Here is a 27,259-nt window from a genome sequence, read left to right as displayed (position 1 = left end):
ACAATATGAATGGAATGTTATGCTTTTTGGCCTAAAAAATGCTCCTTCTGAATTTAAAAGAATTATGAATGACATATTTAATACGTATTCTGGATATATCATAGTTTATATAGATGATGTCCTAATATTCTCTACAAGTATAAATCAGCATTTTAAACATGTTAGTCATTTCATTAAAATTGTAATAAAGAATGGACTAATAGTATCACCTACTAAAATATCTCTTTTTAAAACAAGAGTTAGATTCCTCGGGCATTATATCAATCTAGAGACTATTATACCTATCGAAAGGTCTATATATATATATATATATATATATATATATATATATATATATATTAATGGGTCTCTAACCTTTTATACGTTGTGCAATTGTAGCAAGACCGTTAAACCATTATATTCTTTGATTATATAATTGGCGAAAAGAGCACAAGTATCTTCGCCAACCTATAACTGGTGATTGACTTTGAAAGCAATTGATCATGTTTGAAAAGGTCCAAGAGATGCAGACGTTCGGCTACCAAAGGATGCAATTAGATTTTTGTTAAAATAATATAGTTGTATAATTGCATTAGTTCCAATTCGTATTGAATGCATAGGATATCATTTAGTGGTCTTCTCAGAGAAATTTTCTACCACATGGACCAAATCAAAACGCACCTGTTAATTAGGTCAAAGTTGTAATGATGGGTACGGCTAACTGGTAAAAGGCCAGCTTTTATTGAATTCGTTGCTTGATTTTATTTCCTTTGCTGCGGCCCACCAAACTATACTTTTCTCATACGTTGTGGTTATGTCCATTCAGTTTTTATTGAATTAATCATTATCAAATAATTTGTCTGAGACTGACAAAGAATGAGTTACGTAGGAATTTAAAATGTTGGGTAGAGTACAAACTATACTCTTTGAGAAAATATTTGATGGTTTGCTAGCGCCACGTCAATAGCTGACATGGCGTGCATTTTTTCACTCTGAATCAATCACATATTGACATTTATATAGTTATGTGGATTTAGGATTTAGATGAACAAAATAAAAAAATTTCCATCCACTTCACTTTTCCTCCTCCTAGGGTTTCCAATGTTGGAGGAGTTGTTGGCGCTTCCTCCTCTTTCATCTACACTTCATCCTCCTCTATCTGGTTCAAGCCAATCGCTTCCTCTTTCACCGTCACCACAGGCGGAGTTGCCGGCGCCGCATCTTAGGCGATCATTGCCGGGCGTCCCACCCTCTCCGTCATCTTTGTGGTTGGCATTCATAGGGATGGAGTTGTAGATTTGAAGTCGACCACCATCGCTCACAGCCATGGACGAGCCACTGTCATTGAAGCCCTGGTTGCCGATTTAGAAGTCCTGCCACGGCCATGGATGAGCTGGTATGGCCAAATCTGAAGGGAAGTTTCCTCAAATTTGGAAGGCCAAAGGCGGTGATGGTGGCCGTGGCGGGGCAGTTCAAATCCGAGGGCATTTGGAAGTTCGCCATCGAGATCTCAACCTCGCCCGTTGTCATCATGGACGAACCTTTCTTGTGCTCAAAGAAAACGAAAACAAAAAAAACTTCATAATTAGAGCTCACTGCCGAACCTTCTGCAAGCCCCTCGCTGTCAAGGAAGAAACTCTTCCTTTTCTATGTTTTTTGCTCGGCCAAACTTTTAGATCTGGAGCCGTCTTGTTTGCGGCCATGGCTCTAGATATGGAACTCACGGCTATGAGCTCTTGCTCTGGAGCCATGGCCGTGAGCAACGACAGCGTGTTCGACACCGATAGCCGTCCATGGCCGGTGGCGGCGATGGCCTTGGAACATTGCTAGGTCCAGAGAAAAAAAGTAGGTGGAGGAGGAAGAAAAGAAAATTTAGATTTTTATTTTTTTTAGTTCAACTCAGCAAACACTTGTCAATCTAAATTTAAAATGTTGGGCACAGTATTTGGCAGTCTCTAACTTATGAACACTCTCTTTGTGTGTTCCTACTTCTTTGTTTAGTCATACGATTGACAAAACCATTTGCTATGCAAACTGAGATTGACATCATCTAAATTTGGAGGATAATTGTATGTACATGTCCAATTCTCCTTAAGGTGTTGACTCATCACTTACTAGGTATGTTGGAGATTCTAACATCACCAACACCCACAACATCGTACTCAGTGTGTTTTTTAACTATACTTTACTACTATCCATGCATTGATAAATAGTAAATCAGTTTCTATATGGTATAGCATGAAACGAACAACCAAAATCCTAGTCAAACTATCAAATGATGAATCCTCAATGACAAACAAGACATAATCAACACTATCCGAATTACCATTGGCTATTGTAGTAACATCATTAATAAATTCAACTTTAATTCTCTTACCCTTCTCGTTCTTCAGCTTAAGACAATCCGTTCTAAGATGCCCCTTCTTACTACAACTCCAATAAACAGCACCACCAACCCTAGACTGATTACCTCTATTCAGGTTTATACTACTTCAGCTAACATGAGTACTAGCTCTTCATCTACTTTCACCTAACAAAGTAGCAGATACAGGTTAACCAGATTCTCTTCTACGGGTGTCCTCACTCATAATCAATCTTGAAACCTATCAAAGGTCAAATTTGTTGACTTAGAAGAATTACTAATAACAGTAATAGTAGTATTCCAACTATCAAGCAATGAGGATCATGGAATCAAAGCACGTACCTAATTTTCAAAGTCAATCTCAATTGAACTCAATTGATTAATGACCATATTGAATTCATTAATAAGATTGACAACCAACGCACATTCGCCCATCTTCAAGTTAAACGGACATCAAATTAAGGCTCCGTTCGTTTGGCGGAAAATATTCTCATTTTGAAAAATATTTTCCCGGAAGTCATTTTCCTGGAAAATGTTTTCCCGGAACATAATTTTCCGGTGTTCGGCGACCAATATGAAAAAGTTTCGGAAAATATTTTTCACCGGCGACGGGCGGCGGCCGGGCGACGGCGGCCGGAGGCGGCGGAGATCGCGGCGGCGGCGGCGGCGGCGACATGCGGGCGCCCGGCGAGTGGCCCGCGGGCGCCCGGCGACCGGCGGCGGCGGCGGGCGGGCGCCCGGCGACCGGGCGGCGGCGGCGGCGGCGGGCGGCGGCGGCGGCGGCGACAGGCGGGCGCCCGGCGACGAATCGCGGCGAGACCGACGGCGTGCCGGCGGCCGGCCGGCAGCCAACGGCGGTGACCGGCGATCAACTTCCTCTCCCGCGGAAAACATTTTCCCTCCCATGGGCAATTTTGCCTTGAATTTGGGGGAAAATGATTTCCTGTTTGTGAAAAGAGGAAATCATTTTCCTAAAAACAATGAAGGATTTGGGGGTAGGGAAGGAAAATATTTTCCCATGGAAAACATTTTCCGCCCCCGAACACCGGAAAACACGGAAAATGTTTTGCGGAAAAATATTTTTCCGCAAACGAACACAGCCTAAGTACACTTTGTTGATCAAAGAAGGCTTCTTGTACATGTTGAATAGGGCCTTCAACAAACTCACAGTGTTTTTCTCTTTCACAATGTTACGATCCAACATCAGCCGAATAACACCCAACACTTGTCTATTTAGGAATTCCCATTCATCTTGCTTCATCGACTCTAGTTTCTCCCCAGACAAGGTAAGCATAGTCTATTTGGTTCAAATAATCTTCAATTTGCATCTTCCGGAAACCAAAATTCTTCTCATGAAATCTGTCGTCATTGATTCACTTTGACTCAGTCAAGCCTAGCTCTGATACCAGTTATTGCGGAAGCAAGTGATCGAACAGTAAAGCAAACAAAATAATAAAATAAAATCGGACACCAAATTTACATGATTTGATCGATGTGATCTACGTCCACAAGTAGAGCAACAAAAAATTTCATTATAGATCAAGTGATACAATAGAGAATACAACCACACTCGAGTCACTTAAATACTCTCAGTATTTCTTAAACCCCAATTACTCTCAATAACTCACACAGTATTAGCCCCACAATTCCTCATGAATAATCTCTCGATCTCATAAAGAAATTCACAAATCTTATCACAATATTTTAATTGGCTTTAACACTCTATTGCTTCATGGTGTAATTCACAAGAAGTTACCTCCTAAATATTCTTCATAATGAAGACACTTCTTATATATAGACAAGAGCGGGATCCAAAATAAGAAACATCTTTGTTGGAAACCTACTCCAACTAGGATTACCTATTCAAATTAGGAAATTTTCCTTTTCGGGCTCAAATTCAAGACATATTCTCAATAAATACTCTACATATATTGTTGTCATACGTTGTCTTTCTTAGGAAGACCTTCTCAAAAACCAGAAATGAGCGATTCGAGTTGACTCTTAACAGTGAAAACACGTTAACTCGCCGTCTCAGACCAACCCAATCTATTGAAAAAGTTAAAAAGGTCCATTTGGCCGTTTTCCAATACCACCTTTAAAAAAAAAAAGCCCACGAAGTTACTCCTATAAAAAGCCCACTCAAACATTCCTCAGAGGCACCAACTAGTTCCCTAACATCTGAAGATTTATATTTGTCCAGTTCCTTTATCATCCTCCAAATCAGGAGACAAAAGAGAAACTAGAGAAAAGCACAACGATGGCCGTGAAATTTGGAAGAGCGATGATGCTTGTCGCGATAGCTTCAGTGATGATGGGAGCTTCAACGGCCTATCCAAGGTGGAACAACAACAATGGCTATGCTTGGCATCTGAAGCAATATGACGGTCCTGCCGAGGTCCCTTCGAAGAAGGTCGTCGTCGGAGGGTTTGAGAATTGGCATTTCGAATTCGATTACAGCACCCGGGCTCACAACAACGGCCCCTTTTACGTCAACGACACTCTCGGTAAGTTGCTATTATAGCTCAATTATTCATGTCTGGGTTTAGCATCCATTATGGCCCATTTTTGTCTGTATAAGTTTGTTCTTATTTTCATTTTAACAGTTGATATGGGAAATTGATCAATGATCTTCACAGTATTAGAATCGATATGAATTCGTCCTCATACGACTTTATTGTCTAGACATTCACTCACAATGAGACTTGTGTATAATGCAATCTTATGCATAATGTCACGCCCTGACCCTTGAGGACGCGACAACCACTATTTCACTTAGGTCAATTGAATGCAACGTCCCAAGACGCGTCACCGACCCATTGTTTTTATCTTTCAATTAAACGCATGCGGAAGCGACAACAATCACCCAGTTATAACAACAAACAGCATGAATAATAATAATCTACAACAATCATGCCAAAGCGCCATTTTATTTATTCGCTTGATTAACCTCAAGGAAACACATTTATAAGCCCTCAAGGGCGCCTTTCCTCACAAGCCTACCAAAAAGATACTGGGCTGGGGGTCAATCTACTCCATCCAAAAGTGGGTCATCCAAAAAGAGCAAGTCCTAGGCATGTCCCTCAAGTACTATCAAAATAGCGGGACTGCTAGACAAAATAGGGCTAGTCAGGATCATGCTTTGATGGGTTCGTAATCCGATGGGTACATAGGATCAGGGTTGGTCCCGGGACACTCCACTGACCCGTCAGGTGGGTCAATGTCCATAGGGTCCCAAACCTCTTGCCTAGAGCCCCCATCTGGAGGACCATCAAAGCCCCTCAAAGGGCCGAACATGTCCTCACCCTCATGGATGAACCATGCCTGAAACTGATGAGGGACCCACATAGCTAGACCCTCATCCACCCACACAATAGACAGGTGGCACTCAAAAAGATACGGCTTGCTAGGAAAACGATAGGTAGTAATAATACTATCCATATCCTGCGACACCCCAAATCGCCTCGGGTGGTTCGCCATTCTAAGGCCCTGGACAACAATTAACAACAACGAATAAGATATAAATCTCAGTAAGTTAACGACCTAAGCCTCGTTTAGGAAGTCAACTCGCCTCGGGTGCACCTAAAATATGCAGCGATATATTGATGGCAGATCAATAGCAAAACGATCCTCGCTTTACATTAATTATATACAGGAGTAGGCAATACAATCCAGCATAAACAAACAAGCCATGGAATAATTGCAAGCATCTTTACCTTACCTTGGCACACACCCTGCACGACATAAGCCATCACCTGCCACAAACAATGCAATAAGCATATAACATAATCAGAACACTTAGCAAGCTTCTCCATGCACAATGCACTCATGCGTATTCTAATTATTACGACCACTCAGGGCCGCAACATAACCCAAGGGTTGGCGGTCTTCTGGCATGACCGGGCATCGTTTGGCCTCATCGAGCACGGCAATGTCTGGGACCCCCACCACAGACGGCATTCCATAAGGGAGCATCGGTCCGGCCTCAACCGCGACTCGGTATTCGAACCCCTACCGAGCATCCGATGAAAAGAAAAATCGAGCATCGTCCCCAAACTCCCGTTGGGTGACGGGTTCCTTTATGTGACCACACGAGCACAACTACCACTCAAGACCATTTTATTTCTCAACAATTAGCCAATGCAGACGTGGTTCGTGCTCCCAATAATAAACTACTACAACTTTGTACATAAAAATGCAGTAAAATAATCACATGTGGTCACTTACATACAATTAACCCGTCAAACTTTGCATGCTTTCCCTTTTAAATATACTTGCCCCATTTAATACATAGAACAGGCATATGAACCCGACACCTCGGGATTTACCATTTATATATCCACAAAAACCCTTGTTTTTCTTTTAAAAAATAGCAAACAAGGTTTCACATTGATCAAATATTTTTCATGGCAAAGCAGGCTTTAAATAGCATGAAACGGGCATAATTCAACACTTAACTCAAGTAGAAAACACCCATATAAAATCCACTTATCACCCTAATTACGATAACCCTAATTACGATAACTTATCAACCAATTATTGATAGCTTATCTCCCTTTGGTGATAGCTTATCATTAAAAATATCGATAGTTTATTGTCCGATAGCTTATCGTCCCTTTGACGATAGCCTAGCACATTTTCTCGATAACCTATAAAGTCCACTTATCACATATCACGATAGCTTATCACTTCCGCCTATCACTTATCGCGATAGTCTATCAACTAATTCCTCGTTAAATAGCACTAAGCATAATTAACTTAGTCTAATCTAATCCTAAGCAAGTTTAACGTACTAATCAAGGGATTAGAGCGTTAACTCACCTGTTATCAATGCCGGTTGCGCGAGAACAACGGCGGTGGCGCGAGCGACGAGCGGCTTCGCTTTGAAACGGCAAGGGGCGGTGGCAGCTCACGACGAGGAGAGAGGAGGGTGCCGGTGGTTTGGTGAGGGCGCCCGCGAGGAAGAGAGAGAGAGAGATGGTTGGTGGTGGTGGCTTGGATGGGCGGCACGGGCGGAGGACGGCACACGAACGGCTCAAAGCGGCGGCGGCGGGAGGCGGTGGTGATGCACGGCGGTAAAGGGGGCGGCAACGGGGAAAATCAAGAGGAAAAGATGAAGAACAAAAGAGAAAATGAGAGAGAGAATAGGGAAAGGAGGGGGCAGTGCAAGAGGGAGTGAGGAGAGAGAGTGAGTGAGAGAAAATGGGAGATATTTCTCTCTAGAAAGGCTTCTTCTTCAAGCCAAGTTCAAGTCTCCAAAATTTCATCATTTCCCCTCATTAATTATCCAAGACTTTCACATCTCTTTTGTCACTTCTCATCTAATGCAAGAAGGGCAAAATGGTCCTTTCACAAAGTATAGTATAAAATACCATGCGCCTCTATGGGCTAGAATTTTGTACGGGCTCGTATGAATCAAGTTTGGGCTTAAACGGATAGAGAATGGGCTAGAATGGCTCATGGGCTTGATTGGGCCCACTTGGGTTTAGTTGGGCCCAAGGTGGCCGAACCTCAATGGGCTTGAGGCCCATTGGGCCTTCGTCCGGCCCGCTCCTTTGTGGGCTCCAATTCTCGACCCGTTAACTCCTTTTTCGAAAATTTCGTAAATACCGCTAAACAGGCGGTTTAATGAGGTGACGTCCAATAGTTTAGTCTTGAAGTCCTTGAAAGTTCGATGTCCAAATTCAGATTCTAATTTTTGTTCAAAATCGATCAATTGCGACTTTAGTATATCTCAAACAAACGGACAGCTTTTAGGAGTTTCGTGTATTCGACCCGTGGTTGATTTGATATCAATCCATGTTTAAGCTTTCTTGAGTCATGAATGACCTCGGTTGTCATGTAATTGCGAGGGGGGTCAATTACTAGTTCTGAAGTACACGATTACGAAGAATTGGTTTAGGGTCGTTCGCAATCCATACAATGGTCAAGCAGAATCATCCGCGATCCGATTGTATACTATTGGCGAATCATTCTATAACTGTTCTTTGATCGTTCTATAATGGCTCAAAATTGTCTCTCGTCAATCCTTATAATCGAATTGTCAATCCATGGTCAAGTTCTCAGGTCGTGCGTACTTAACTCCTTATAGCCTTTCCCTATTGGTTAGTCCTCTCATGAGTGATCAATTCAGAGCAAGATTCAACTAATAGTGCATCGATGAATATTATCATTTCATTACATCATGAATAGGGTCGAAATTTGAGGATGTCACAACTCTTCCCCTCTTAAAGAAATTTCGTCCTCGAAATTTACAAACAACCATACTACTCAAAAAGATGGGGATGTTGTCGCCTCATTATTTCTTCGTTTTCCCAAGTAGCTTCTTCCGTTCCATGATTTTGCCAAATCACCTTAACCAAAAGGATCGTCTTGTTTCGTAGCACGTGTTCTTTCCTATCCTCAATCCGCATCGGTCTTTCCACGTACGATACTTTGTCGTCCACATCTATCTTTTCATAGTTCAACACGTGGGTCGGATCAGGTTCATACTTTCTTAGCATAAACACGTGAAAGACGTCGTGTACTTGAGCCAGTTTCGGTGGCAAAGCTAGACAATAAGCTAATATTCCAATTCGCTCCAAAATCTCAAATGGTCTGACATATGTTGGGCTTAGCTTTCCCTTCTTGTCGAACTGTGAGGTTCCTCGCATAGGTGGCACTTTGAGAAAGACGTTATCACCTACTTCAAATTCTAAGGGTCTTCGTCGTTTATTTGCATAGCTTTTATGGCGGCTCTGGGCTATCTTAAGCCTTTCCCTGATGACCTTAACTACGTCAACTGATTACTACACCAAATCGGGACCAATAATTCTCCTTTCTCCAACCTCGTCCCAACATATTGGAGTTCTGCAGGCTCTACCATACAATACTTCAAATGGTGCCATTCTAATGCTCTGTTGATAGATATTGTTGTAAGCGAACTCAACAAGATGCAGTTGTTCCTCCTAACTTTCCTTAAAATCTAAAATGCAAGCTCGCAGCATATCCTCGAGAGTTTGAATCGTTCTCTCGGATTGTCCATCCATCTGCGGATGATAAGCTGTGCTATACTATAGCTTCGTTCCCATGGCACTTTGACGACTTTTCCAAAATATAGCAGTGAACTTGGGATCTCGATCCAAAGTAATCGTCACCGGTACTCCATGAAGACAAACTATACGTCGCACATACAACTCAACATATCTATCAATGGCAAAGTCCTTTCGTACGGCAATGAAATATGCAGACTTAGTGAGTCTATCAACTACAACCCAAATAAAGTAATTACCTCTCTGACTCTTTGGTAGACCCATCACGAAATCCATTGTGATATGTTCCCATTTCCATTCTGGGATCTCAAGTGGTCGTAACAATCCACCTGACTTGCAATGTTGTGTTTTCACTTGTTGACACGTCAAACACTTAGCTACGTGCTTGGCTATATCAACTTTTAGACCATTCCACCAATAGTATTGGCACAGATTCTGATACACCTTTGTGCTGTCAAGATGAATACTATAGCTACTACGATGAGCTTCTACCAAGATTTCCTCCTTAAGTCTTGTATCATCAAGCACGCACAATCGTCCACGAAACTTAAAGATCCCGTCTTCAGATACTTGAAAGTCAAGTTTTCTTTTAGCTACATCCATTTGCAGAATCCTTCAAATTTCAGGGTCCGAAGGCTGCAGTACTTTAATCCTGATTTGCATTTCGGGTTCAATCTTGAGAGTAGCCATTAAACTCAAAAGGTGGCTTACCTCGACCTTGAAATCTAAATCCCTAATTCCTTCAAGCAAAATCTACTTTCGAACTATCATTTGCGCGATCGATGACTTTCGACTCAGGGCATCGGCTACCTTGTTAGCCTTACCAGGATGATACAGAATATCACAATCATAATCCTTGAGCAATTCCATCAAGCTATGCTGTCTCGTGTTCAATTCCTTTTTGTGAAAACAAATACTTTAAGGTCTAATGGTTGGTATAAATATAAAAATTTTCCCCGCACAAGTAGTGTCTCCAAATCTTTAGCGCGAAAATGATCATAGCTAACTCCAAATCGTGCATCGGATAGTTTAACTCATGAGGTCTTAATTGTCGAGACGCGTATGCAAACACTCTTCCATATTGCATTAATACGCATCCCAAACCTTTATACAACGTATCGCTGTATATCTTATAACCTCCGGAACCGGACGGTATCGTCAAAACAGTCGCCGTAGTTAGCTTATGCTTAAGCTCTTGAAAAATACACTCGCACTTATCCGTCCATTCAAACTTTGTGTTCTTCTTCAGTAATCGAGTCAAAGGCATGGCTATCGCAAAAAACCTTTCCACGAACCGTCTATAATAGCCAGTCAATTCCAAGAAACTTCGAACTTCAGTTACCGTCGTTGGTCTTGGCCAATCCATAACCGCTTCGATCTTGGTTGGATCTATTGAAATTCCTTTGCCATAAATTATATGACCAAGAAAAGCCACTCGAGTTAACAAAAACTCGCACTTACTAAACTTAGCATACATCTTATGATCTCGAAGAGTTTGTAGTACTATCCTCAAGTGCTGTTTGTGCTCCTCTGAACTCCTCGAATACACCAGAAAATCATCAATGAACACTATCACAAACTGGTCCAAATATTCCTTGAACACCCGGTTTATCAAATCCATAAAAGCAGCAGGAGCATTTGTTAGACCAAACGACATTACGGTAAACTCATAATGACCATAATGCGTACGAAATGTTGTCTTCGATATATCGTCCTTTTTAATCCTTAACTGATGATAACCTGTCCTTAGGTCTATCTTGGAAATTACCGAAGCTACTTGAAGTTGGTCAAACAAATCATCTATCCTTGGCAATGGATACTTATTCTTGATCATCACTTGATTGAGTTGCCAATAGTCTATGCAAAGGCGCAACGATCCATCCTTCTTCCTTACAAACAAAATGGGCACTCCCCAAGGTGATGCACTAGGATGGATGAATCCCTTGTCCAACAACTCTTGCATATGCACCTTTAATTCCTTTAATTTGGATAATGCCATTCGATAAGGTGCTTTAGAAATCGGTTTCGTTCCAAGGGCCAACTCAATCACAAATTCTATTTCCCTTTCTCGAGGTAACCCAGGCAATTCCTCAGGAAAGACGTCGAGAAATTCTCGCACTACGGCTATGTCCTCCATCCTTTGTTCCTCAACCAACATATTAACCACGTTTACCAAATAACCTTGGCAGCCCTCATCCATCAACTGAGTCACCTCAAGTGACGAAATCAGGGGGATCGAGGGTCCTCCTCGATTTCCAACGAACTCAAAACTATCTCCACCTAATGAGTTAAACTATATTACTTTCTGATAGCAATCCATCGTAGCTCGTTGCTTGGTAAGCCAATCCATTCTAATGATGACATCAAAGTCACACATTGCCAAAACAATCAAATCTATACTTTCCTCTCGACCACCAATAGATAACTTACAACCTGAATATTTTACTGCAGATAGTACTTTATCCTTTAACGGGGTAAAAATACTAAGGACTGCTTCCAACGGTGTTGATCTTAACTCCACTAACTTAACGAATTGCTCAGCAATAAACGAATGCGTAGCTCTTGGATCAAACAATGCATAAGCAGCATGATCGTGTAAGGATACCGTACTTGTAATCACAGCGAGCGAATCCTCTGCCTCCTTCCTAGTAACAGTATAAACCCTTCCTTGCACCGGGGGTCGGTTCAGATTGTTTTGCGGGGTGTTTCCTGCAGGTTGTCATATCTACGGTGGTGACGCTTGTACTCTCATTGGCCTGAGTGGGCAGTCTTTCACTTGGTGGCCGTGCTGATCACATCCATAGCAGGCTCCCATCTTTGCAGGACACGGGGCTGTTCCATGCGTTCTACCACAGAATCGACACACTCCATTCGAGTTCTATGCCGCCTTTCCCACGCCATTCTTCCTATTGGGAGGGATAGGATACTTTCTCCTGTCGTCAGCTTCTTCCTAAACCGACGATTATCCCTGTTAGGAGTAAACCACGACCCATACGCGGCTACTCGTTCTGCCAAGTTCCTTTCAATCAGTTGGGCCCTTTCATATAGCTCGTCATAATCCTTGAGATTCAGGGGCACTAGCTGGTCCTTGATCTCCGGTTTCAAACCATCCCTAAACCTCCTTGCTTTGTCTACCAGGTCCTCAATCAATCTCGGTGCATACTTCGACAGCTCAGCGAACTTCGCTTCGTACTGATCAACAGACAAATGGTTCTGACGAAGCCGCTGAAACTCAGCAATCTTCTGCTCTTTTGCACAGTCCAAGAAGTATTTTCCATTGAAACACCACACCGGGGTCGTACCTTCGGGAAAAACCCTTCTTTGGGCAGCTTCCCACCATGTGCTAGCGTTACCTTGCGGTTGGTATATAGCTAGCGTTACCTTATCCTCCTCCGAGCACCTTGGCAGTGCGAACGCTTCTCCAGCTCTTTGATCTATAGGGTTGTAGCCTTAAGATCACCCGCCCTAGTGAACTTGAGCGGCTTGAGCTTCAGAAACTGTTCAACCAACTTATGCATTGGTTGATTACCATTCCCATTCCCAACCAACGGGACTTCGTTAAGCATAGTGGCCATAGCAGCTTGAGTCTGAGCTTGCTGCCCTATCATATTCCCTAGAGCTAACAGTGCCTGCAGGATCTCATCCAGCCTAGGATCCCGTGGTGCCCTTCCTCTAGCACCAACCTGACTGGGCACTGCCCTTCTCCTAGAAGTCCTCGGATTAGGATTGCTCATCTCGTAAGATTCTCACATAAACCTACTTTCCAATCCCAGCAAGGAATTAGAAGTCGTGAACAACGCGCTTGTAACAAGAGAACCAAATAGTCAAGCACAGGCACAGAGTATTTTCCTAACTAACTATCCCAAAACCCATCGCACCTTATCACTTCAGGAATTGACCAGGCTCTGATACCAATTAAACGAGGATGTCATGCCCCGAGCCTCAAGCACGCGACAACCCCTATTTCACTTAGGTCAACTGAATGGGACGTCCTAAGACGCGTCACCGACCCATTCTTTTTATCTTTCAAATAAACGCATGCGGAAGAGACAACAATCACCTAATCATAACAACAAACAACAAGGATAGTAATAACAATCTACAACAGTCATGCCAAAGCGCCATTTTATTTATTCACTTGATTAGCCCCAAGGAAACACATTAACAAGCCCTTCAAGGGTGCCTTTCCTCACAAGCCTACCAAACAGATACTAGGCTGGGGGTCAATCTACTCCATCCAAAAGTGGGTCATCCAAAAAGAACATGTCCTAGGCATGTCCCTCAAGTATTATCAAAATAGCGGGACTACTAGCCAAAATAGAGCGAGTCGGGATCATGATTTGACTGGTCGTAATCCGATGGGTGTATAGGATCAGGGTTGGTCCCAGAACACTCCACCGACCTGTCAAGTGGGTCAATGTCCATAGGATCCCAGATATCCTGCCCAGAGCCCCCATCTGGAGGACCATCGAAGCCCCTCACAAGGCCGAACAAGTCCTCGCCCTCACGGATGCACCATGCCTAGAATTGATGAGGGACCCACATAGCTAGACCCTCATCCACCCACACAGTAGACAGGTGGCGCTCAAAAAGATGCAACTTGCCAGGAAAATGATGGGTAGTAACAATACTATACATATCCTGCAGCACCCCAAACCGCCTCGGGTGGTTTGCCATTCTAAGGCCGTGGAAAATAGTTAACAACAACGAATAAGATATAAATCTCAGTAAGTTAACAACCTAAGTCTCGTTTAGAAAGTCAACTCACCTTGGGTGAACCTAAAATATGAAGCGATATATTGATGGCAGATCAATAGCAAAGCGATCCTCACTTTGCATTAACTATATACAAGAGTAGGCAATACAATCCAGCATAAACAAACAAGCCATGGAATAAACGTAGGCATCTTTACATTGCCTTGGCACACACCCTGCACGACATAAGCCATCACGTGTCACAAACAATGTAATAAGTATATAACATAATCAGAACACTTAGCAAACTTCTTCATGCACAATGCACTCATGCGTGTTCTAATTATTATGACCACTTAGGGCTACCGCATAACCCAAGGGTTGGCGGTCTTCCAGCATGACCGGGCATCGTCCCGCCCCATCGAGCACGGCAACGTCTAGGACCCCCGCCACAGATGGCATTCCATAAGGGAGCATCAGTCCGGCCTCAATCGCAGCTAGGCATCCGGACCCCCACCGAGCATTCGATAAAAAGAACAATCAGGCATTGTCCCAAACTCCTGTTGGGTGACGGGTTCCTTTATGTGATCACAAGAGCACAACTATCACTCAAGACCATTTTATTTTTCAATAATTAGCCAATACAGACGTGGTTCGTGCTCCCAATAATAAACTACTGCAACTTTGTACACAAAAATGCAGTAAAATAATCACACGTGGTTACGTACATACAATTAACCCGTCAAACTTTGCATGCTTTCCCTTTTAAATATCCTTGCCTCATTTAATACATAAAACAGGGCATATGAACCCGACACCTCGGGGTTTACCATTTATATGTCCACAAAAACCCTTGTTTTTCTTTTAAAAAATAGCAAACAAGGTTTCACATTGAGCAAATATTTTTCATGGCAAAGCAGGCTTTAAGGCTGCGAATGATAACCATTATGTTTCTCTATTTATGTTCTAAGAATAGATTTGGAACAGAAATCCGTTTGGTAACGTAATTCCATTTTCTATTTCTAGAACAAATTTTTGTTCCAGAAATAGGTATGAAACAGAAATCAGAAGTTAAAATTTTTTGCTTTTCTATTTTTGAAACGGAAATGAGAAGTTGAAATTCTTCTCATTCCTCATCCTCGTTACTAGCCCTCATCGTCGTTACTAGCCAGTCGCCCACCCGCCACCCACTTGTCGGCCGCAGCCAGTCGCCGCCACCCGCCGCCGCCGCCCGCCTCCCACCGCCGATCGCCGTCCACCAGCCACGGTCTCCCGCAGCCGCTGCCGCTCTCCTCCCACCACCGACCGCCGTCCACCCGCCACGGTCTCCTACCGACGGCCGCCCTCCTCCTGCCACCGCTCGCCTCCCACCGCCGAGCATCGTCTCCCGCTGCCAACCGCCGTAGGCCGCCGCCCACCGTCTCCCGCCGCCGTCCACCGGCCACCGTCTCTCGCCGCCGTCCACCGGCCACCGTCTCTCGCCACCGGCCATCCTCCTCCGGTTGTTGCTCGCCTCTCCCCTCCGGCCACCGTCTCCCACCACCCGCCTTCAACCACCGCCCACCTCCCATCGCTGGCCACTGCGCACGATCCATCGGCCACCACTCCTGCTTCTGGCCGCCCAACTCCCTCTGCCGCTTGCCATCCACCGGCCACCATCTCCCACCGCCGGCCGCCCTCTTCCCACCACCGGCCACCGTCTCCTGCCACTGGCCTCTCTCCTCCCGCCACAGCCCACCGCCAATTGCCGTGGGCCGCCGTCCACCGGCCACAGTCTCCCGCTGCTGGTCGCCCTCCTCCTGCCGCTGCCCTCCTCCCGTCGTCGGCCGCCTCCAGCAGCCATCCTCCGCACTGGCCTCATCGTTGTCCGCCGCTGCCTCCCCTCGCTATCCGTCGCCCGCCGTTCACTGCCACTGTCTGCCGTTCGCTGCCACCGTCCACTACCCACCATCCATTCTCCGACCACTCGAGAGAGAAATTTTGTACCGTTATCAAACAAATTTCTATTTCTGGAACAGAAATTTTGTGTCGTTATCAAACGTGTTTTTTTACTCATAAACTCTTCTAGGAACAGAAATTGATTTCTAAAACAGAATGGTTATCATTCGCAGCCTAAACAGCATGAAACGGGCATAATTCAACACTTAACTCAAGCAGAAAATACCCATATAAAATCCACTTATCGCCCTAATTACGATAACATATCAACCAATTATTGATAGCTTATCGCACTTTGGTGATAGCTTATCACTAAAAATATCGATAGCTTATCATCTCTTTGACAATAGCTTATCATTAAAATATCGATAGCTTATCGTTCCTTTTGCCAATAGCTTATCGCCCTTTTTGCCGATAGCTCATCGTCCTTTTGACAATAGCCTATCACATTTTCTCGATAACCTATCAAATCCACTTATCACCCATCACGATAGCTTATCACTTCCGCCTATCATTTATCGCGATAGCCTATCAACTAATTCCTCATTAATTAGCATTAAGCATAATTAACTTAGTATAATCTAACCCTAAGCAAGTTTAATGAATTAATCAAGGTATTACAGCGTTAACTCACCCGTTATCAATGCCGGTTGTGCGAGAACAATGGCGGCGGTGTGAGCGACGAGCGGCTTCGCTTGGAAACGGTGAGGGGCAGCGACAGCTCATGGCGAGGAGAGAGGAGGGAGGGCGCCCGCGAGGAAGAGAGAGAGAGACAGTTGGCGGTGGTGGCTTGGACGGGCAGCACGAGCGGAGGACAACACATGGACAGCTCAAAGCGGCGGCGGCAGGAGCCGGTGGTGATGCACGGTGGCAAAGGGAGCAGCAATTGGGAAAATCAAGAGGAAAAGATGAAGAACAAGAGAGAAAATGAGAGAGAGAATAGAGAGAGGAGGGGGCGGTGCAAGAGGGAGTGAGGAGAGAGATTGAGTGAGAGAAAATGAGAGATATTTCTCTCTAGAAAGGCTTCTTCTTCAAGCCAAGTTGAAGTCCCCAAAAATTCATCATGTCCTCTCATTAATTATCCAAGACTTTCACTCCTCTTTTGTCACTTCTCATCTAATGCAAGAAGGACAAAATGTTCTTTTCACAAAATATAGTATAAAATATCATGTGCATATATGGGCTAGAATTTTGTACGGGCTCATATAAATCAAGTTTGGGCTTAAAAGGATAGAGAATGGGCTAGAATGGCTCATTGGCTTGATTGGGCCCACTTGGGCTTGGTTGGGCCCAAGGTGGCCGAACCTCAATGGGCTTGAGGCCCATTGGGCCTTCCTCCGGCCCGCTCCTTTGTGGGCTCCAATTCTCAGCCCATTAACCCATTTTCCGAAAATTTCGTGCATACCGCTAAACATGTGATTTAATGAGGTGACATCCAATAGTTTAGTTTTGAAGTCCTTGAAAGTTCGATACTCAAATTCGGATTCTAATTAATGGTCAAAATCGATCAATTGCAACTTTAGTATATCTCAAACTAACGGGCGGCTTTTAAGAGTTACGCATATTCGACCCGTGGTTGATTTGATATCAATCCACGTTTAAGCTTTCTCGAGTCATGAGTGACCTCGGTTGTCATGTAATTGTGAGAGATCAATTACTAGTTCCGAAGTACACGATTATTAGGAATTGGTTTAGAGAAGTTTGCAATCCATACAATGGTCAGGCGAAATCATCCGCAATCCGATTGTATACTATTAGCGAATCATTCTATAACCGTTCCTTGATCGGTCTATAATGGCTCAAAATTGTCCCTCGTCAATCCATGGTCGAGTTATCAGGTCGTGCATACTTAACTCCTTAATAGCCTTTCCCTATTGGTTAGTCCTCTCATGTGTGATCAATTCAGAGCGAGATTCAACTAACAGTGCATCGATGGATATAATCATTTCATTATATCTTGAATAGGGTCGAAATTTGAGGATGTCACACATAACAAGTAGAAGTAGAGTGCTAATGTTTTTCGAAGATACTTACTTAGAAAAAAAATGCTTTTTGAAGATAAGTAAGAAGCAGAATCGCCTTATTGACCCTCCCCAAACAAAAAAGGAGTAGTCTAAGTAGCATTGTGGGTGTTTTAGAAAAGTGGTCCGTGGCACTATTTAAGTGATCAGATAGGAAAAGAAATATTGCAAAATATTTTGAAAAATGAATGTTTCCTCTTTAAGCATGCTTAACAAGTATCTCTGAATTATTTGTTGTGAAATATTACTCCAAACAACATTCATTCGGGTACTTGCAATGTTCAAGTTCGACCCACCGAGCGACAATAACACGCATCCACACAGTGTCTACGTGTTCCAGAATTTCTGGAGCTACATGAGGTGTGACCTCAAGAGGGCGACCAAGGTGGCCAATGTGTCGGACGGGGCGGGAGACGGCTTCCAGTTCACCTTGAGCCAGAAGCGGAAGTTTTACTTCTTCGCATGCGGTGAGAGCGGCGGCCTCCACTGCTCCATCGGGAAGATGCAGTTCTCCATTGTGTCGCTTCCTCGCCCCTGGAAGTGGCAAGGCTGATTGGCCCTAATAGGCTAAGGAAGAGGCAGTGCCAATGCTTGTTTCTTTTTCTTTTATTTTCCTTTTCAACTAAGTTCATGGGATGATTATCCGTCTCTGTCGAAGTTATATTGGGTTGTTCTTATACTAGAAAACAATAACTTACCAATTTTCCTTTTTTGGCCAGATTGATCACATGTATACTTGAAGACCCAATTCTTATATTTTTATAGGAATTGCGGATTCGCTTGATCGACTACAAAGTACAATGCACTTAGGCAAAATCCACTTTTTGAGTGAAGGATTATCTCACAGATTTATGTCTCTCTCTCGTTTTTTAGTAATAGGCGGAGCATGTATGTACTAATCGTTTTTGTTATTACAATATGACAAGTATATAGTGAACATAGTTGCTTTTAACTTGTTGATACTAAAAAATAATCAACTTTTTAAAATTAGTGAGTAGTGAGCTTGGTCAATAAGAATAAAGTTTGGGCAAAGCAGAAGTCATCAGTGAACAAGATTATCACCGAACTACAAGCTTGCTTTTTTTTTGAACTACAAGCTTGTTGACAGTGAAGAAAATTGGCAAAACACAAAGCGCGAGTTATCGGTAGAAGCATTCACTAACACTTAAGAGAAATTGATTGACAAAGTCATTGAAGAATCTTAGATTTTGGTTAAGTGTTGAGGTAGTGCAATAAATAAATAGAACAAAAGGCAGGTGACACATTAGTCGAAGACAGACAGTGAATCGACACGAGCACATAATTGCTGGTTGGTGATGCCAATATTCTTGGGATCTGTAACTCTTAGTAGATAATCATTACTAGATAAGAGGAGATTTTGTGTAGTATTTGTAACTCCTTATAAATGCCAATCGAATTAGGAAGTTAATTCTAGATTCAAAATCCATAACCATATGTAATAACTGCTGTTAGTGGGATATAAAAATCTGAGCCGTAATCTTTGTAACGACCACTCATGCAATCAATGATAGTACGTCTGTCTATCTTTAATATCCTCACAAATTTACTTTTCTTGCAACTTTTCATTTTCCGTACTTGCACTAACATTTACTTTCATGTGCCAGCCAATAAAGGACCCTTTCACAATCTTTATCGATTCAATTCGACCTATCCACTTTTTGAAAGATGTTTCGCTTTTCTCGGGGAAACAAAATCATGTTTGGTGTTGTGGTTTGATCTGGTTGGAGAACTGTGCAATGTCTATCTAGATGCAGATCTAAGTGACCAAAACCAAATAAATATATGAGGAAAATTACACAAAACTCTCTCAAACTTTGGGAATGGTACATAATTGCCCTTAAACTTTCAATAGTTACACATTGCCCTCTTGAACTTTGATTTTGTTACAATCGTTAATCCTCCATTACAGTTTTCGTTAGCATGTGCAATACACATGATTTTTAAGAGGTAAATCTGTATTATATCTCATTTTCTGAAGGAAAGCTCTTTTTTAGCCCTGATTTCTCTAAAAAAGAGACAAAAATAAAGGAAATGGATAAAAATAAATTAACTAAATATTCGTATCATAAAAATAAGATATTTTAAAGACAAGAGACACACTTAAGTTAAAAGGAGAAGGCTTCAATAACAATAAATTCAAATAACAAAATTTGGATACTCATTATGCAATTTTAATTGGTTAATTTATGGAAAAAAAAACAAGAAGATAATTAAAGAAATCACCTTGATTTGATTAATCATTTCCTTTTAGGAGTCGAGAACATCATTTCCTTTTATAATTTTCTAAGAATTTTGTTATTGATCAATCGTTATTTACATTCGCGAGCCCTATAAATGGACATAATTAGTAACTAATTTTAGTCATTTAGCCTTTGTATTTTTTACTCGTTTTAACTTTTTTTGTCTTTTAGTTTGTGTTTACTCTTTTTCTTAAACATATCTTATTTAGGTTTATTAAAGCGGCTATATTTGTCAAAGTTAAACAAATTTTATCATTAACATTATTATTGGCAATTTTTTCTACTAATAGCATTTTAGTCAATCAAGTTTTCTTCCATTTTCTATATTAATTTCCATTTGTTTACAAAAATTGAGGGTAAGAAAGAGATTTCCTAGAAAAAAAAGTTAAGATAAAAGTACACTTTTACCACCCAAAAGTCATGTGCATTGCACATGTTAATGAAAAAATTACGGAAAGTTAATGGCCATAACAAAATGAAAGTTTAGTGGGGCATCATATATCAGTTAGAAGTTCAAGGCAAACATGTATTATTCGGGAAAATTACCAAAAAAGTCCTCAACCTATTGCATTTGTGCCAATTCAGTCCTAAACCTTTCAATTTGGCCAATTCAGTCATAAACCTTTTGCAAACCAGCCAATTCAGTCCTTTTGGCAGGCCGGCATTGACGTGGCCGCCGGCCGGCTGACGTGGCGCCGGCCGGCGTCCACGTGGCAATATTTTAATATTTTTTTATTATTATTTTCGAATTTTTTTCTTTTTTCTTTTTTTTTTCTTTTCCTTCTCCCCCTGGCCTGTCCGGCTAGGGGGGAAGCTCGCCGGCGAGGGCCCAGCTCTAGCGAGGCAAGCTCCGCCTCGCCGGAGCTCGCCCTGCAATGGCGAGCTCCTCCTCGCCAGATATGGGCGAAGGCGGAGCCCTCCCAACCAAGGCGAGCTCCCCCTTGCCCAGCTCCGGCGAGGCGGAGCTCGCCCAGCCATGGCGAGCTGGGCGAGCGGCGAGGGCCCGGCTCGCCATGGATGGACGAGCTCCGCCTCGCCGGAGCCGGGCGAGCTCCGCCTCACCCGAGATATGGTGAGGCGGAGCTCGCCATGGCTGGGCGAGCGCCGCCTCGGATCGAGGCGGAGCTCACCTTGGTTGGGCGAGCTCCGCCCTCGCCTAAATCTGGCGAGGCGAAGCTCGCCATGGCAGGGCGAGGCTCGCCCAGCTCCGGCGAGGCGGAGCTCGCCTTGGTTGGGTGAGCTTTGCCCTCGCCCAGCGGCGGCAAGGGCCCAGCTCGCCTCGCCGGAGCTGGGCCCTCGCCGGCGAGCCTCCCCCCTGGCCGAACAAGCCAGGGGGGAGAAGGAAAAGAAAAAAAAAAGAAAAAAATTCGAAAAGAATAATAAAAAATATTAAAATATTGCCACGTGGACGCCGGCCGGCGCCACGTCAGCCGGCCGGCGGCCACGTCAGCGCCGGCCGGCCAAAAGGACTGAATTGGCTGGTTTGCAAAAGGTTTAGGACTGAATTGGCCAAATTAAAAGGTTTAGGACTGAATTGGCACAAATGCAATAGGTTGAGGACTTTTTTGGTAATTTTCCCTGTATTATTCCCAAAGTTCATGTGTGTTTTTGTATAGTTTTCCCCGAATATATTTGTTTTGGTTTTTAAGGTTTTCCACTTACATTTTACATAGTAAGAGAGCTTCTTCCTCCATCGTCAGAATCCCATCACCCAAACGTAATGCAACTGGACTTGTAACTACGCAACCACTTCGCTTTCCCACCTCGGTCAATGCTATAACAGGTAAACAACATTAGCCTCTTTACTTAAATTCTTTTGTTATATTTTCTTCCTTTTTTATATTTTACTTAGTTTGCTTGGGTCAACTTTGGATCGACACCCTCAAAATAATGACACATTCTTCAGAGAAAATAATAACATATTCAGATAGTGGTCGACTCTCTGAAGTTTTAAGTGTGGAGCACGAGGAGGCATTTTGGCTCATCTTCTCCTACAACCCATTTAAACCTTCAATTGGGTTTCTGAAATGTCACTCATTGAATAAGATAAGTTTAAGATGTAAATATATCATCCTAAAATTAGAATATGTCAATCCGAAATTCGATACCCTCAAGCTTTCAGAAATGTTCTGGCACCGTTTCGCCCATGAAAGGATGTGAGTATATGTGGCACCCTTTGAAGGGGTGTCATTGGTTGTCGGTTGAACGAAGTTAATATATCTTCTTGATGAGAGAGAAAGAAGACAACAAAAAGATAACGTACAGAAAAGTAACGTTATGTTCTCCTCTCTATTGAATAATACACAAAAAAGGGCTTATATTGTTACTTTGAGAAGACAATAGGCATTAACGCTATGGAACAAGAATATTTTGCTCTTGATTATATTCGGACCGGGGTGAAATTGTAGATTCGTCCAACATTCGCTGGTGATTCAATTCACATTCCTAAGTAATTCTTTGATTGTGCATCGAAAGGTTAGTCAATTTCTTCCGCGACTTTTTCCCAACATGTTCAATTTTAGTCATTATTCCTTTTTTATATATAATAATGGGACTCTAACCTTTTTTAAGTCGTGCAATCGTAGAAAGATCTTTAAGCCATTATATTCTTTGATTATATAATTGAGAAAAGTGCACAAGTACCCTCGCCAAACTATCTCTAGTGATTGAGTTTGAGAGCAATGATCAAGTTTGAAAAATAATATAGTTGTATGATTGCATAAGTTGTATTTCGTATTGAATGCATTGGATGTCATTTAGAGGTCATCTCAGAGAAATTTCCTACCACACGGACCAAATCAAAACGCGCCTGATTAATTAGGACAAAGGGGTAATGATGGGTACGGCTAATTGCTGAAAGGCCACCTTTTGTTGAATTCGTTGCTTGATTTTATTTCCTTTGCTGCGACCCACGAGACTATACTTTTCATTCAGTTTTTATTGACTTAATCATTATCAAAAAAATTGTCTAAGACCAACATAAGTATGAGTTGTTGGGCACGGTACTTGGCGGCCTCTAACTTATGAACTCTTTCTTTGTGTGTTCCTACTTCTTTGTTTAGTCATACGACGGACAGAACCATTTGCTACGCAAATTGGGATTGAGATCATCTCAATTTAGAAGATAATTGTATATGCATGTCCAATTATCCTTAAGGTGTTGACCCATCACTTACTAGGTATGTTGGACGGTCTAGATCTAATTTTCTTTTTCTTCCTTTTTTCGCTCTCCCCCCATTTCTGCCTTTCTCCCTCTTCCTTTGCTTTGCATCTCTGGCTGAGCACGACCACCTATGACACTTGCAGCAGTAACAGTAATAGTTCATCCTGCGGTCGTCGCTGCTCAAGCCGCGATCCATGTTCCCGAGAACCCCGCGCCCCCGCCACCACCCCCCCCTTCTCTCTCTCTCTCTCTCTCTCGGGATCTAGGCTCGCAACATTAGATCTAACATGTTGAGAACAGATTCTACGTTGTTGGCATTGGTTTACCCCAGATCTAGGATCGAGTCAGGTTGGGTCACCATTTGAGGTGGAGAGAGAGAGAGAGCAACAACGACGAGATGGTAATTCAGCGACAACTAATGAGGAAATACCTAGTCTATGTAGTAAGAGTACCATCTATGAAGAACTCCACTGATTTCATCTACTAGGCAAGAAACCAATCAAAATGTGAAACATGGCCAAAATATGTGATTGTTTTCATTTAGTAGTATGGCCATCGAACCAATATCGAGTATATAATCGACAGACAAAGTGTCTGATTTGGTATAATGGTGATGTGTTGTAACTGTAGCAATGTCGCATTGTTGATATTATGAGCATAGTAATTTGTATATTTAGTAGTATATGTTATAAAGTTGTTACACCTCAAAACTGGCTGAAACAACTTTCCAAAAGTTATTTTAAATTAATGCAAAAGTGAGAAATTTGTCAAATACCTTATAAAAGCTGCAAAATTCCTTTTCCCCGGCTGTAATTACTATGAGAAAGCTCTACAAACACACTCAAAAGGTTGTTCATATGTTTTGCCATTACAAACCTCCCTACAACCCTTCCGCCCCCACCCCCCCCCCCCCCCCCCTAGCTCTCATGTTGTTAGTTCTATGTCGAGCATATTTAGGGTAAATCAGTTCCCTTGTAAGCCCATACAACAAATCATTAGATTGTTTCACCACATTCATACTCTCCCTCTCCCTCTCTTTCTCTCACACAAAAGTTGTTAGTTCAACCATATCCAAGTTCGATCAGTCCCACAGCAAGCCCGTACAACAAATTATCATTAGATTGTTTCACCACATTCGTACGTGTACATTATAAAAAATACTTATCACGACGTGTAATTGAGCTCTAAAATTATATGGAATTAACGGAGAGACTATATTGCCCCCAATTTGATAAGTTTTAAGATTTGATTGTATTATTTGAAAGTTTTCGAGCTCGATTGCACTTTCACGATAATTTTTTAGAATTCTTGATGCCCTTATCCCTTTTAAATTTTAGAGGCGGGCAATATGGATCTATTTGACGGAATGTTTGTATAGTTCGTCGACATCGGGGTACTCATCGAACATGGTAGAGTACTCTACATCTACCCTTGCTGTACGCCTGTATTTCTTGGAGAGACATACTCAAGAACCAGAAATGAACGACTCGAGTTGACTCTTAACAGTGAAAACACATTAACTCGCCGTCTCAGACCAACCCAATCTATTGAAAAAGACAATAAAAGGTCTATTTGGCCATTTTCCACCACCACCTTTCACTAGAAACCTCAAAAAAGAAGAAAAAAATCCACGAAGTTACTCATATAAAAAGCCCATCGGACATTCATCAAATGCACCAACCAGCTCCCCAACATCTAAAGGTTTATACTTGTCCAGTTTCTTAATTATCCTCCAAATCAGGAAAATAATGGCCATGAAATTTGGAGGAGCAATGATGCTTGTCGTGATAGCTTCAGCGATGATGGGAGCTTCCATGGCCTATCCTGGGTGGAACAACAACAACGGCTACGCTTGGCCTCCGAACCAAGACGACGGTCCTGCCGAGGTCCCTCCAAAGAAGATCGTCGTCGGAGGGTCAGAGAATTGGCATTTTGGGTTCGATTACAGCGCCTGGGCTCACAAGAACAGCCCCTTTTACGTCAACGACACTCTCGGTAAGTCGCTGCTATAGCTCATTTATTCATATCTGGATTCAGGATCTATTGTGTCCCATATTTGGAGATTGATCGATGATCTTCATGGTATTAGAATCGATACGAATTCGTCCTCACACGACTTTATTGTCTAGACATTCACTCATGATGAGACTTGTGTATAATGCAATCTTATGCATAACAAGTAGAAGTAGAGTGCTTATGTTTTTCGAGGATAATTACTTAGTAAAAAAATGCCTTTTGAAGATAATTAAGAAGCAGAATCGCCTTATTGATCCTTCCCAAACAAAAAATGAGTAGTCTAAGTAGCAGTACGGGTTTTGTAGAAAAGTCGTCCGTGGCACTATTTAATCGATCACATAGGAAAGGAAATATTGGAACTGGCTACACTAATATATGGACGATCAATACTTTAGAAAATGAATGTTTTCTCGTTAAGCATGCTTAACAATTATATCCGGATCATTTATTGTGATCTATTATTCCAAACAACATTCATTTTGGTACTTGCAGTGTTCAAGTTCGACCCACCGAGCGACAATAACACGCATCCACACAGCGTCTACGTGTTCCAGAACTTCTGGAGCTACATGAGGTGTGACCTCAAGAGCGCGACCATGATGGCCAATGTGTCGGACGGGGCAGGAGATGGCTTCGAGTTCACCTTGAGCCAGAAGTGGAAGTTTTACTTCTTTGCATGCGGCGAGAGCAGCGGCCTCCACTGCTCCACCGGGAAGATGCGGTTCTCTGTGGTGTCGCTTCCTCGCCCCTGGAAGTGGCACGGTTGATTGGCCCCGATAAGCCAAGGAAGAGGCTGTGCCAATGCTTGTTATGTAACCGAAGTTATTGTTTTCTTTTCTTTGTTCTATTTTCCTTTTCAATTAAGTTCATGGTGTGATTATCTGCCTTTGTTGAAGTTATATTGGGTTGTTCTTATACTAGAAAACAATAAGTTATTTCGGGTTTGGAATAATTTTGTGACTGATTCCTAGTAAACGAAATAAAGAAATGTGTTTCCCTTTCATGGTGAAACTATTCTTGATTTTAACCTTCACATTACCAATTTTCTTTTTTTGGCCAGATTGATCACATGTATACTTGAAGACCCAATTCTTATACTTTTATCTGAGTTGCGGATTCGCTTGATCGACTACAAAGTACTATGCACTTAGGCAAAATCCACTCTTAGGGTGAAGGAGTATCTCCCGGATTTATGGCTTTTTTTTTAACTTTTTAGCAATAGGCCAAGCGTGTATATGCTAATCATTAGTTGTTATTACAATATGACAAGTATATACCGAAAAGAGTTGCTTTGAACTTGTTGCTACCAAAAATGATTAACTCTTTATTATTAAAAAAGTTGGGTTAAAACAGAAGTCATTAGTGAACAAGATAATCAACGAACTACAAGCTTGTTGACAGTGAAGGAAATTGGTAAAACCCAGTGCGAGAGTTATCGACGGAAGCCTTCACTAAGACTTCAGAGAAATTGATTGACAAAACCATTGACATAAGCTATCATAGATTTTTTTTGGTAAGGAAGCTATCTTAGATTTTGAGTGTTGCAGTAGTGCAAAAATTAAATAGAACATAAGGCTGGCAACACATCGGTCGAAGACAAAAGATGGATGGACAAGAGCACATAATTGCTAGGTGGTAATGCCAATATTTTCGGGATTTGTAAATTTAAGTGGATTATCATTACTAGATAATAGGAGAATGTGTCTAGTATTAAGAAGTTGATTCTGAAGTTAATTCTAGATTCAAAATTCATAGCCGTCTGTAATAACCGAAGTTAGTGGGATATAAAAACTAAC

The 27,259-nt window shown here is 42.4% G+C and overlaps 2 protein-coding genes across 2 annotated transcripts; both read left to right on the top strand.

Annotated features, from left to right (window-relative positions):
- The first annotated feature begins 4,598 nt into the window (after positions 1–4,598).
- Positions 4,599–18,576, top strand: LOC130135573 (uncharacterized). The gene is made up of 2 exons (XM_056305088.1): positions 4,599–4,845; positions 18,302–18,576. Exons 1-2 carry the CDS (start codon positions 4,599–4,601, stop codon positions 18,574–18,576), a joined length of 522 nt encoding a protein of 173 aa, XP_056161063.1.
- Positions 18,577–25,195: 6,619 nt separating this feature from the next.
- LOC115667960 (uncharacterized) lies at positions 25,196–26,274 on the top strand. Its single transcript, XM_030589483.2, has 2 exons — positions 25,196–25,442; positions 25,956–26,274. Exons 1-2 carry the CDS (start codon positions 25,196–25,198, stop codon positions 26,228–26,230), a joined length of 522 nt encoding a protein of 173 aa, XP_030445343.2. The 3' UTR covers positions 26,231–26,274.
- Positions 26,275–27,259: the final 985 nt, after the last annotated feature.

Source organism: Syzygium oleosum, unplaced genomic scaffold, assembly GCF_021117445.2.
Source record: "Syzygium oleosum isolate NSW1041296 unplaced genomic scaffold, Sole_v2.1 Sole_v2.34, whole genome shotgun sequence".
NCBI classification, from domain to species: Eukaryota; Viridiplantae; Streptophyta; class Magnoliopsida; order Myrtales; family Myrtaceae; genus Syzygium; species Syzygium oleosum.
This window is presented reverse-complemented; position numbering and strand designations above follow the sequence as displayed.